Source organism: Nicotiana attenuata, chromosome 6, assembly GCF_001879085.1.
Source record: "Nicotiana attenuata strain UT chromosome 6, NIATTr2, whole genome shotgun sequence".
NCBI classification, from domain to species: Eukaryota; Viridiplantae; Streptophyta; class Magnoliopsida; order Solanales; family Solanaceae; genus Nicotiana; species Nicotiana attenuata.
Window position 1 is genome coordinate 5,286,233 of NC_031994.1, and position 13,519 is coordinate 5,299,751.

The following is a 13,519-nucleotide window of genomic DNA, read 5'->3' on the forward strand; positions in this document are numbered from 1 at the left end:
CCCCCCCCTCCCCCCAAACTCTCTCTGTAAATCTCTCCAATAAATCCTTTCGAAATTCCTAAATATTAAACCCCCTTTTTCCTCTGAATCCATATAATTATTGCTGCAATGGCGACTCTTACTCCTGGAATTCTACTAAAGCTACTTCAATCTATGAACACCGGTACACGTGTCACCGGCGACCACCGTACGCCACTCCTTCAAGTTATCGGAATCGTACCGGCGCTTTCCACTTCCGATTCACTCTGGCCTCACCACGGCTTCTACGTACAACTCTCCGATTCCCTCAACTCCACTTATGTCTCCCTCTCCGACCGCGACACCGATCTCATTCTCACTAACCGGCTTCAGCTCGGTCAATTCGCTCATGTTGACCGGTTTACCTTTGATTCCCCTCCTGTTCCACGCGCTGTGAACCTCCGCCCTATCGCTGGCCGCCATGGCTTCATCGGGTCGCCTGAACCTTTAATTGCTAAAATTTCAAATGGAGGGTTTCTCATCCAGCCCGTTTCGGATTCGGATCCTATTTCTGTTTATTTGTCAAAAAATGGAAGAACAGAGCCGGGTTCGGGTCCAAAAGATGGAAAGGAAAAAGTTAGGGTTAGAGAAGTACTTGCACCAAAAGAAAATGTCGAAATTAAGGACGATTTGAAGAAAAAATCTTCTGAAAATGTTCATCAACCGAGGAGATTTTCGTCTCCAGCATCGGTAAAGCAAAGGTCAGTACTCAGTACTGGAACTGCATATTTACAACACAGGCGTGGTGATCGGTTAGACCTTCTGATTAGCTAACATTTCCTTTTGTTTAATTCACAGGTCAGTATCAGCAGGGAAGAAGAATATGGGAAGTGGAGAAAGGGATCCATCACCGGCCGTTAAAGTGAAGAGATCAGCATCACCAGTGCCATCAAAATGTGTTGTACCAAGTTTGGCGGCTGCGAAAGAAGAGAATAGGAGCACAGCAAAAGAAGCAGCTATTATAGTGCCGTCAAGGTACAGGCAGCCATCGCCTACAGCTACGAGAAGGCAAGGGAGTCCGTTGGTGGCGAGAAGGATGTCGTTGTCGCCTGGACGACGGTTGTCTGGTGGTGTTAAGGTTTCACCTGCTGTTGATTCGTCCGGGAAGAAGAAACTGGCTGCTATTGCTGCTGGAATTTCTAAAGTTTCTGAGGCGATTGTGGGGTCCGGTAAATCGAGTAGGAAGAATTGGGATGAAGGGACGGCTAGCAGTGGTGACTCTTTTGAACAAACAGAGAAGGTTTTCTCAAAGAAAAAACCGGATATTCAGGCAATTCTGAGAACTCAGGTGATATTTCTTGATAATCTCTTGTTCTTATGGAAATCTGATTACTTCATGATGTGCTGAATGCAGTGTTATTAAAGGCATATGCTTCCTAGCTGAAGCCATATGCTTTATAGAAGTGTGTACTTCAAACAATGATGTGCAAAGCGATCGCAATGAAAAGTGGTTGGTTCTTTGAATATCAAGTTGAGGAGTTGGATTAGTTTCAGGATTATAGTACACTAAATTCATTAATGTTTGGTGATTTTTAATATTGTGAAAGTGTATGGTTGAGCTATATATATTAGTTGAAAATTAATTCAGAATATGTTTTATACTTTCTAAATTTGTGCCATTTTGTCACAAAAGAATAGTGGATGCTACACTCAGCACCCACTGAATTAAACCACTATCTGCCTTTGAACATACTCTTATGATAAACACGTATAATATGATACTTTTGCTTATGCTAAATTTAAGCACTAGTTATTAGTTTCTGATTGATAATGGCCTAAGCAATTATGTCATTTTCCAGGCTGCTATTTCAAGGCGTCTGAGTGATGTAAGCAGTCATGCTGATGAATTTGGAAATGAAGGGAAAGTAAAATCTGGTGTTGCTGAAAATTCCCCTGACACTGAAAAGCCTAACAATGTAGCTCCAGTCATTCCAGTTCATGAGAAGAAGTGGATTGATGGCAGTGTATCGCTAAATTCTGTGTCCTCTGAACTCGCAAAGCTTGGAAAGGTATGGAGGAAAGCTTTTAAATTGAAAGTGCTACTATCCCGTATTAGCTAGTTTTGCATCTGCTGATTGCATTGAGCTAGAGCAAAACCATAATAATTTCTTTATGGAAATAATTGAAGTTTATTCTTCTCATTTGTGACTAAGAATGATAACTCGATCCGTCTTGTTGCTGGTGCATGCATACTAATCTTTCCTTATTGCAAAATGCAAATGGTTTTGGAGAAGATTAATGAAATTAGCTGAATTTATTTGGCTGTGTTATATATATATATTAATGATGATGCAAATGGTCAATTTGTTGGTGTAGGAGGCTATGCAAAGGAGAATAATTGCTTCAACAGCTGCAGCTGAAGCCTTGGAAGAGGCCCTTGCCACTGAGACTATTGTGAGAAATTTGAGGTAAATGTCATCATCCCTTAGAGCTTTGCCATATCATTTACCTTGCCACTGAGACTATTGTGAGAAATTTGAGGTAAATGTCATCATCCCTTAGAGCTTTGCCATATCATTTACCATTGTTATGCCAAACGTATGACAACTTTATTAGCTTATGCCACTAAAACAAAGTTGAGCTCAAAGGGAAATGAAGATACAATCTTGAATTACTAGGATTTACCTAGTCAATAAGGAGCTTTACCCATGGTAATTTATGAAAAAGAAAGCTACACTTTTTTTGCCTTCTGTGGAGTTAAGGGAGGGGGGTAGGGTTAGAATGCGTCTAACTTCTCGTCATCTTGAGCACATTCAAACTAATGTAGCCGCTGACTCATAAATCGATGCTAATGAATTTGTTGAGCTTTTTGTTTAGTTATTATATATACTAGGTTCTTGAACACTGTCGATGTTCTTAAGACAACTTCTTCAACTTAATTCTTGTCTAGAGAGGAAAACACTGTTGGGACTTCAAGGAAATTAAAATGTATGCACTTAATATTCTGTTTGCCAAATAGAAAATAAGAAGGGAGCATAAAGGAAAGAGGAAACGTTTCGTTGCTTAAAACATGCAAATGGGAATTGAGGAATTCTTGTTGGACAAAACTTTATACATTCTCTTTCATTTTCTTAATTCTGTCTACCTTTTGCAGTATGTTTTCAGATCTACGCTCAACATCCAACCCCAAAAACCCTCTGCCAACTATTGATCGTTTCATGTCGATTTACGAAGATGTAGTGAAATCAACAAATGTCGTTGACTCAATCACCAGCAATCGTGGGGTGCAAAAATGTAATGAGAATATGATAATGGAGCAACCAAAATCATCACTTCTTTGGGTGGAGGCTGCTCTAGCAACTGATCTTGAAATTGTGTCTCTTTTAACAAATCAGAACAGTGGAACTCAATCTGCATCATTGAAAAGCTCTCCAATATATCAATCAGCAAAAACATCAAATAAGAATCCTTCGATTGTTTCAGCAGTAACTGGAACTTGGACAAGAGGTAATGGGATGAATGACACAGTAGAACTTGCAAAGAAGTTGCAATCTGAGATGCAAATGTGGTTCATCACTTTTGTTGAAGAGTCATTAGATGCAGGTTTTCGTGTGTTCAAGAATTGCTCCATGGCTTCTGATGGAGGTTCAAACTGTGGTTCAATTACAGCTATTTTGTCACAACTCAAGCGAGTCAATGCATGGTTGGATCGCGTAGTCTCAAAAAAGGATGAGCAATTGATACAGAAGATAGAGTGCTTGAAAAGAAAAATTTATGGATTTGTCATTCAGCATGTAGGAACAACTGCTGAAAATTCAACTCCTACAACATCCTAAAATTTATGTTCTATCTTTTAGTTTTTACTTTCTTTCTTCGGTGTAAAAATAATGACTACTAGTTCATCAGTTTTAGAAGTGAAGAATTTCTCCATTCTTCAATGTATTGGATTTGTTTTAGCATCTCTGTTTAATGTACCAACGTGCCCTTGGTATTCTTTTGTTGATAATGGTTACATTGTGTGATCAAATATTCATCACTTATTGAAATATTCTGTTTATTGTCAAAAGAAATGGCAACTTGATGATTCTGATTTGGGTTTGGAAACTTTTTCCAATGATATGGTGCTGGAAGTCCATATACAAAGGGTCGCGATAGGGTGAGCTAACCCCAAAAACTCGTGCTCAGTTTAGAATGCAGGCTGCAACTCCCTTGCATGAAACCGGAATCGCTAGTAATTGCCGGTCAGCCATACAACGGTGAATTCGTTCCCGGGCCTTGTACAGTTGGACAAGTGGGGAGTGTTGGGGTGAACCAGAAAAGTTTGGGTAGGCACTATTCCTATCCAAAGAACCTAAAAGCAGTACATTATAAAACAATGGGTAACAATGATCCAAACAGAGTGTAAGTGTAGCACCATCAATAGGTCTAAATCCTGTTACGACATTGATCGCTTCATTAGGAATTCCTGCACGTGTTAAAAAACTTGCTCCGGAACGAGGACCTCGTGTGGAATTGGCGCAACCTCGGGCTCAGGAAGGCGCGGTTCTGGTTCTCTCTTCCCTGACCTCATTTTAAAGGAATGTGGATCTATTCTTGCATTGGACTTAACTCGGGGAAAGCTGGAAAAAGATTCACAAATAGCCACTTTTCAGCCCCCCATAATTGAAGTAATAGCCATTATCTTGAAATTGAGTGAAACTTTAGGACAGTGATTATATTTTAAAGACAAGGCTAAAAAGTGACCAGTGAGCGCATTTGATCACAATTATAATGTTAACAGATGACTCAATCTCTTGACCCGAGGGTCTATCGGATACAACCTCTCTACCACACATAAGGTGTAAGGTATGCGTAAACCCTACCTGCTCCAGACCCCACTTGTGGGGATCACATTCGATATATTTTTATTGTAATAGATGGTTCAACAGGATCAAATCCAATTCACCAATATATGGTGAACAATTAGGATTGTCATTTCTTTATTGGAATTGAGCCAAAAAAAAAAAAAAAGCTTCCATATTGGAACAAGATGAAACAATATCACACTGAATTTTCTATTCCCAAAAACAAAGGCACTTAAACAGCCAAAAGGATGTACCTCAAATAACAAAATTTTATTGTCTGGTTATATAACATGAGATGAGATATTATATATCAATAGTATTCTCTTTTACTGCACTTTATGTCTGTAAAATTTACAGCCAAGGGGAGTTGTAAATGGGAGTGGCTACAGATTTTACTTGAAGATACTTATGAAGTCCTTCCATTCCCAAATCCCTTTCAAATCCACTGCTTTTGTATCCTCCATACGGGCAATCCGGATCGAAAGCAAAGTAACAGTTTATCCAGATAACTCCAGCTCGAATCGATCTTGAAACTGTGTTGGCAATGTTCAAGTTATTTGTCATAACACCAGCTGCTAGTCCATACTGTGTACAATTAGCTCTCTTGATCACTTCCTCTACCGTCCTGCCATTCGTCACATCATTAACGATAAGGTTAAAGTTATTTATACTGATATTAGGTTACAAGGGGGACCTTGGTGTAACCGGTAAAGTTGTTGCCACGTGACCAGGAGGTCACATGTTCGAGCCGTAGAAACAGCCTCTTGCGGAAATGCAGGTAAGGCCACCTACAATAGCAGGAGCTTAGTGCACCGGACTGCCTTTTATACTGATATCAGGTTAGTTACTATTTTATCAGGTTATCAGTTAAGTATTAGTTGTATTATAAAGATTCATACGTCAGTGCATAGAACTTAAACTTCGATATGATTTAAGTTGAACATTTACTCTTTGGAAATGCTAATAAGGGAGTGAACTTACTTGAACTTCATTACTGATAAAACAGGTCCAAATATTTCTTCTTTTGCAATTATCATATGATCCTGCCAAAATCATTAAGAAGATATATGACACACTGTATATTTGATCTCAGCATTCAAATGCAAAAAATGGTAATTTTCGAATACTTACTTCTACATCGGTGAATATGGTTGGCTCAACGAAATAACCCTTCCGATCCAACGCGTTGCCCCCGGTTAACAATGTAGCCCCCTCCCTCTTTCCATGTTCAATGTATGAAAGTACTCTCTCAAACTGTTTCTTATCGACCTGCATCAGGTAAATAGTGAGTTAAGAGTAAACACTTACGCGATTTTGGTTATGTCAAGTAGCAACATGTTGAAAGAACAGTTCAAATGTATACTTGAGGTCCTTGATGAGAATTTGGATCAAAAGGATCGCCAACCACCCATGTTTTCGTTATCTCCACCAATTTCTTGACAAACTTATCGTAAATTCCTTCTTGGATGAAAAGACGAGATCCAGCCACACAAACTTCTCCCTGAAAAAAAAGAATTGAAAGTGAGGAACATTACCTCATTGATGTGTTTGAGATATACTAATAAGGAATCAGAATGAGAAGTATGAAATTCAGTTTACCTTGTTAAATAGAATCCCGATCATAGCAAGAGGTGCAACTTTTTCCACATCTACATCGTCGAATACTATAAAAGGCGACTTGCCTCCTAATTCTAGTGAAACAGGTTTTAAATTGCTCAGCGCTGCAGCTTGCATTACTAGACGCCCAACTTCTGTCGAACCTGTGAAGCTTATCTGAATAAAGCACAAAATTATTAGCTGGTATGATTCGCCAAGGCAGTACTCTAGCTTTCAATTGCCGTTCTTCTTTCATGTACGAATGTGTCAATTAGGAATCACCTTGTCTACGTCCATGTGCGAGCAAAGTGCAGCACCAGCAGTCGATCCAAATCCTGTCACGACGTTGATCACGCCATCGGGAACACCAGCCTGTTTCAAGAAAGTAACATTGAAGAGGAGAAAACATAGTACTCAGTGTCATAAAACTAAAGGAAGCTGCTAACTTAAGGTATGACCTGAGGCGGATTCAGGATTTAGATTAAGATTCTCAGCATTGAACTCATTGTACTGTTAAAATTCATTATATTTTAGTAGGTTTTTACTTGTATATCTATAGTCGTATAAAAAATTATGGATTCAGATAAACCCATAGCCAAAAGGCTACATTGCCCCAGAAGGTATCCCCTGATCTGAGGATGAGCTATGATCCGGCCTAGCCTGGCTCGCGTAGTTCCAACAACTAGCGAGGAGCACCTTAGTGTACGATCGTGCCTGATCGGATATAAAAGTTTCACAGTGCATATGAAAAATGAAAAATTACCTGCTTAGCCAATTGAGCATAATAGAGAGCAGAAAGAGGGGTTTGTTCGGCCGGTTTGACAACCATAGTACAACCAGCAGCTAATGCAGGGCCAACCTTCATAACAAACATCTGAGTTGGGAAATTCCAAGGAATAATGTGTCCGACAACACCAATTGGTTCGAGCAACGTGTATCCCTGTATATCGCGTGACATCTTGAGAGTCGTCCCATGAATTTTATCCGCTGCACCAGCATAATAACGCATAAATTGCGCTGCACTAGGGATGTCCATTGTTTTTCCAGCAGCAAATAACTTTCCTGCATCCATTGCATCCAATGCTGCTATTTCTTCTGCATTTTCTATGATTAAGTCTGCAAACTTCAGCATTATATTTCTCCTCTCCTGATTGTAATCACAGAACAAAAGTAAGAGAATGCAGCAATCTTTTTATCACTAGAGAAAGGCAATATTTTTCTTTGTTTACATCTTAGACAGGTTGAAGGGAGCCTTGGCGTAACTGGTAAAGTTGTGCCATGTGACCAGAGGTCACGGGTTCGAGCCGTGAAAACAGCCTCTTGCAGAAAGGCAGGGTAAGGCTGTGTACAATAGATCCTCGTGGTCCGGCCCTTCCCCCGACCCCGCACATAGCAGGAGCTTAGTGCATCGGGCTGCCTTTATTTTTATTTTTTTTACATCTTAGACAGGTCAAACAATCATAGATGATGAAAAAAGATCAACTCATTTAGGACTGCGACACAAATTGAACATTTCCGAGTGAATATACAAGGGGCAACCTAGTGCACGAAGCATCCCGCGTTCACGCAGGATCCGAGGAAGGACCACAACCCAAAGGGTGTTATGTAGGCAGCTTATACAATAATTAAGATAACCGCTACAATATTTTACTAAGGGAACAAGGCAAACACAAGGTAACATTATGGGGTCGTTTGATACATGGGATAAGAATAATAATCTCTGAATAGGATTAACTTTATCCCATGTTTGGTTTGGGATATTAGCTAATCCCGGGATAACTTTTATACTAAAATGGTAGGATTAGCTATCCAATATAAACAGTGGGATTAGCTATCTCATACAGAAGGTAGCATAACTAATCCCATGAGATATTTATTCACATTACTTAGGTATAAGATTTTAATTCTGCAGAAAGTAAATTTTTTTCCTTCTAAATTTTTATTCCCATTATTTACTGGTTCATCCCATACAAAAAGATTTTTTAGGAAAAAAAAAAATCCTCAAACATCACTTTCTGTCATATTTCTGATGTAACCTATCATATCTACATTGAACTTTCATGTAAATGATACTTTAATCTGATGTTACATTTCATTACATTACTTCCTCAGTTTCTTTTATGTGCGCACAGTTTGACGGGCACTGACCAGCGGCGAATCTAGAATTTTTACTACATGGGTGCATGCACTACTAAAAAAAATGAAAAAAAAAATTATATTAAAGTGGGGATTGATCTCTCGTATTCTTGGTAAATAATTCAACCTTTAACTAAGTGCGTCATTCAACGTTTTTGAAGCATGAGTACCAACAGTTAATATTATATCAATTTTAAACAATATATACATAAAATATTTAATTTTACGAACATATCATGAGTTGACGTGCCCCATGATTTCTTCTATAAATTCGCCCCTGGCACTGACAGGGTACGGGCTGTAATTCTGATCGTAATTTCCAGCTTTTTAAAGTCTAAAAATAAATTAAATTACAACTTTCTATTCTGTGGCTGTAACGTTACAATCACTATATAATATCGTGTCCAACTTTATCTTCCTTTTCTTTCCTTACTGTAGGAACATTGATATCACCTTCAACATATTTTAGATTAAATTAGAATTTACTATTAATAGAAACTAAAGGGAAATTTTGGAAAATAAAATAAAATAAAATAAGACTGACACTTTAATCAAAAAGAGAAAAGTTAGGTTTGACACTCTTTATCATTGACTATCCATTAAGTAGTACATTAAAACACGTTTAGGGACTGACTAACTAATGAATTCACACTTGAAAAATCTTAAAAAGTACATCTTTTACTTAATATTCACTTACTATCTTTCTTTATTTGTATATAATTATTTAAGGAAAAAAAAATAAAAGAAGAATCGTAGAGAGGATGTTAATGTTTACTACTTCCTCTATTTTCTTTTTTAAAGATTTTTTACATACCCCTTGGTAAAAATATTTAATAATTTATTTGGTAGAGTATTTGTTTAAACTATTTTTATCCTTCCTTAAATATTACACTTAGTTCACACTCCGCTAATTAAAACAATAAAGGTAAATTTAGAAAGAAAAAAAAAGTAAATGACTACTTTTTTCGAATGTCAAATATTTTGAAACAAATTCAATTTACTATGATAACTATTTCATCTATTTTATTTTCTATGGCATTGTTTGCCTGAAAAAATTAATAGCACAGTCAAACATATCTATAACATATAAGTGATGAAGCCAGAAATATCCTTTAGGATGTTCAAACTTGAAAGAAGTAAAAAAAAGTTCTCGACAAAGAGTATTCAATATATGTCATATACCTTTAAAACTTATTATTTTATCTGTACGTACAGTGTAATTTTTCAATAAAGAGTGGTCAAGTGACCACCCATTAAGACATGTAGCTTCGCCTGTGACACCCAGTGGCGAAGCCACATGGATAACAGGGTGGTCAACTGACCACCCTTCGTCGAAAAATTGCACTGTGTACATAGGTAAAATATTACATTTTAGAGGTATATAACACATATTGAACACCCTTTATTGGAAATCTTTTTCACTTTTTTAAAATTTGAACACCCTTGGAGAAATTCCTAGCTTCGCCACCGGTGACGCCCATCATTTATAACAATATTTCAATATAATGACCAACTTTATTTTGGAACTGATTTTCATGTCATCTTATATTATATGTTCTTTATAAGTATTTCACTATAGCAGCTAAAAAATATCGAAAAAAACGACGTTTTTATTGAGAAATTTAATTATGTAATTAATATTAACCGGCACATAATATTTTACCAGAAGGGGAGCCTTAGCGTAACTGGTAAAGTTGTTGGCATGTGACCAAGAGGTCACGGGTTCAAGCCGTGAAAACAGCATCTTGCAGAAATGCAGGGTAAGGATGCGTACAATAGACCCTTGTGGTCCGGCCCTTCCCAGGACCCTGTGCAGGGAGAGCTTAATGCATCGGGCTGTCCTTTTTAATAATATTTTACCAAATCAAATAATTTAACATTTATAGTTAAATGAGATAAGAATATAAATGTACCATAGGGGATAAACGAGGCCAAGGGCCATTGTCAAAAGCTTCACGGGCAGCTTTGACAGCCAAATCAATATCAGCTTTGTCTCCTTCAGCAATTCTTGCAATTACCTCCTCATTTCTTGGATCTATCGTTTCAAACGTATTTCCTGCACATATTCAGAAAAAACTAAGCACATGGCACAAAAACTAAAGGCCAAATATTTTTTATAGACTTCTAAATATATACAATTAATTATTTCTTCTGTCCTAATTTATATAGCACCGTTTGATAAGATATTGAGTTTGGGCAGCCCTACACAAAGCATCCGTATTCACGCAGGGTTCGAGAAATGGCCGAACCCTAAGAGTGCGATATAGACAGCCTACCCTAATGCAAGCATTAGCGGCTTCTTTCACGGCTCGAACCCGTGACATATAGGCAGTGGCGAAGCCAGGAATTTTATTCAGGGTGTTCAAATTTGAAATAAGTAAAAAAAAATCCCCGATAAAGGGAATTCAATATATGTTATATACCATTAAAATCTAATATTTTACTTATATATACAGCGTAACTTTTTGATGAAGGGTGGTCAGTTAACCACCCTTAGGGCTATGTACCTTCGCCCCTGCCTATAGGTCACACTGAGACAACTTTACTGTTGCTCCAAAGCTCCCTTTCTGATAAGGCACTGAGTTTAAAATGAAAAAAAAACGTTTGCAACTTATAATTTAAACCAAGTGTTAGATTTTTGAGTGGCTATAAATCATCTAATTAGTTGATAATCACATCTTTATTTCATTTAATACTTACTCAGACCTATTATTTTATATCAAGTCATATTAATTCATGATAGTTAAATAATTTGCAAGGTAAGAATACATATATGATCAGAGACGGAGCTAGCTTATTAGGTGCAAGTTCGGCCGAATTCAGTCGGTTTTGTTTAAATATTGTGTTTGTATTAAAAAATTCATTAATTACGAACTCACAAACTAAAACGAGCTATGAATTCTGTGGTAAATTCAGACCTTTAACTTCAAATCCTGGATCCGGCCTTTGTATATGATTAAGTGAAAAAGTCTTATGTACACGTGGTAAAAACTGGGTAATTTTATCATTTCCATTATTACACTTTACTGCTTTGTAAGAATACTATTATTTTTTCGAGATCTAAATCCATTGCTCTATAAGATTCACCCAAAAGAAAAACAAATCTCGCCATGAAGTTTTAGTCAAGAAAAAAATTATTTTATATTCTGACATCTGTTTTGTTAATCTATTTTCTTCAAACCGTGTCTGGTTTTAGTTCAAAAAATTCCACCAAACTTCTCATAATGCAACAACCCATTAACAAATCTTCTAAATCCAAATCCAACCACTTAAAATTAAAAAAAATTAAAAATAAAAAAGAATCTCTCACACACACACACAAAAGCGTAAAGTAAAAAGGGGAAACTAGTACAGAAGCAGAGACGGACTTATGCTATATCCAGAGAGGTAACTGGCACCCGTAAAGTTAAGCAAAAACTTAAAAAATAATGATATATTAGTAGTGGACATCCTATATACAAAGCAGATTTTGATTGAATTTAAAAGTGCGATTCCGATTTTTAAATCCTGGGTTCGCCTCTCTGACCGGAAGTAATCATATAGAATTTTGAGTATTGAGCGTTTTCCCGGTAATAGGTATTATACAACACGAATTCGAATTAGTCAGGTTCTAATACGAATACCAAATACTGAGTAATAAAAATATCATATACTAGAATCAAGGGAAAAAAGCTGCAACAGAAAAGTTGAGCTTTATGGTTTTTCACCCGGTATTCGGCCCCGACCTATTAAAGAGAAAGCGCTCCCTGCCAGAATGTTTTTGATTTTCAAGATTTAAAACCGAGACGTCTGGTTAAAATTTAAAGAATCATATTCATCCCATCATACTGATGATACAAATAAGAATCAAGAGAACAAAGCTGCAACAGAAAAGTTGAGTTTTTATAGTTTCTCACTCGGTGTTCAGTAATATCATTGAAGCCCCCGACCTATTAAAGAGAAAGTACTCCCTACCAGGATTTTTTTTCATTTCCAAGATTTAAAACCGACACCTCTAATTAAGATTAAAAGAAATCATATTCATCCCATCATACTGACAGTACAGATTAGCTGATTTCATTAACAAACGGTAAAGAGGAAAAACAGAGTAAGAGATTAACCTGAAACAGAATCAACGAATTCGCCATTAATGAAGAGTTTTGTGAACTTAACCTTTGGAATTTGGAAGTGAGACTCTAAATTTCCATTAGATTTCACCATCTTTTGTTTTTTGAGAATTTCAACTGCTGGTATTGTCTTATGGAATTACAAGAAGAAGAAGAAGCACATGCATATTTACAGCATATATATAGGCTTAAAATCCGAGGGGTTATTTTCTCGTGGGGGTCGGTTAAAGAAATATGACTTATAAGGTGGCGTTTTCTTCAACTATTTAATTAATTAGCTTAGACTATGCCATAAAAATTTATTTGTATCTGATATTTATACCACAATAAAAAATAAGTGTATCATATTTAGAGCCCAATTTAGCCATCAAAATTTTTTCACCTTTTTCCGAATTTTTTTTGCTTTTTGTTAAATTAGTGTTTGGTCATAAATTTTTCAATTTTCACTTGCAGATGAAGTTTGAAATTTTTCAAAAATTTAAAAAACTCCCAAAAACTATTTTTAAGAATTTTCACTCAAATCATTCAAAAAAATTCAAAAACAACCCAAAGTTATATTCATGTCCAAAACACAACTCTAATTTTCAATATTATTTTCACTTGAAAAAAAATCACTTTTTTCGAAATTTTACAATTTTTATGTCCAAACGCCCACTTAATTTATAATTTAATACGAAAATGTATATTAATTAATTATACTTTAGTGTTGAGCGTGAATATGCAAAATTGAAAATACATATGTCACGTATTTAATTAGTTGGTGTAAACATAGATGCGAGTAAATTTTTACCCTTATAAATATGGACTATGTGAAAAAAGGTTTTTAGTCATTAAAAATGCTCTATAGGAAGTGAGATTTGTAATCTTGAAGATAGGACT

The 13,519-nt window shown here is 36.4% G+C and overlaps 2 protein-coding genes across 3 annotated transcripts; one reads left to right on the forward strand and one right to left on the reverse strand.

Annotated features, from left to right (window-relative positions):
- Positions 19-3,991, forward strand: LOC109226530. The gene is made up of 5 exons (XM_019391309.1): positions 19-719; positions 817-1,306; positions 1,818-2,027; positions 2,335-2,426; positions 3,113-3,991. Exons 1-5 carry the CDS (start codon positions 109-111, stop codon positions 3,792-3,794), a joined length of 2,085 nt encoding a protein of 694 aa, XP_019246854.1. The 5' UTR covers positions 19-108; the 3' UTR covers positions 3,795-3,991.
- LOC109226531 (aldehyde dehydrogenase family 2 member C4) lies at positions 4,989-12,871 on the reverse strand. Of its 2 annotated transcripts, XM_019391311.1 has the most exons (10): positions 12,635-12,871; positions 10,448-10,590; positions 7,162-7,545; positions 6,681-6,770; positions 6,402-6,575; positions 6,166-6,303; positions 5,934-6,071; positions 5,784-5,845; positions 5,497-5,590; positions 5,298-5,427 (listed from the first exon to the last, which is right to left on the reverse strand). In XM_019391311.1, exons 1-10 carry the CDS (start codon positions 12,732-12,734, stop codon positions 5,398-5,400), a joined length of 1,353 nt encoding a protein of 450 aa, XP_019246856.1. In that variant the 5' UTR covers positions 12,735-12,871; the 3' UTR covers positions 5,298-5,397. The 2 variants fall into 2 exon arrangements, with proteins under 2 accessions (XP_019246855.1, XP_019246856.1); XM_019391310.1 differs by lacking the exon at positions 5,497-5,590 and having other exon boundaries at positions 4,989-5,427.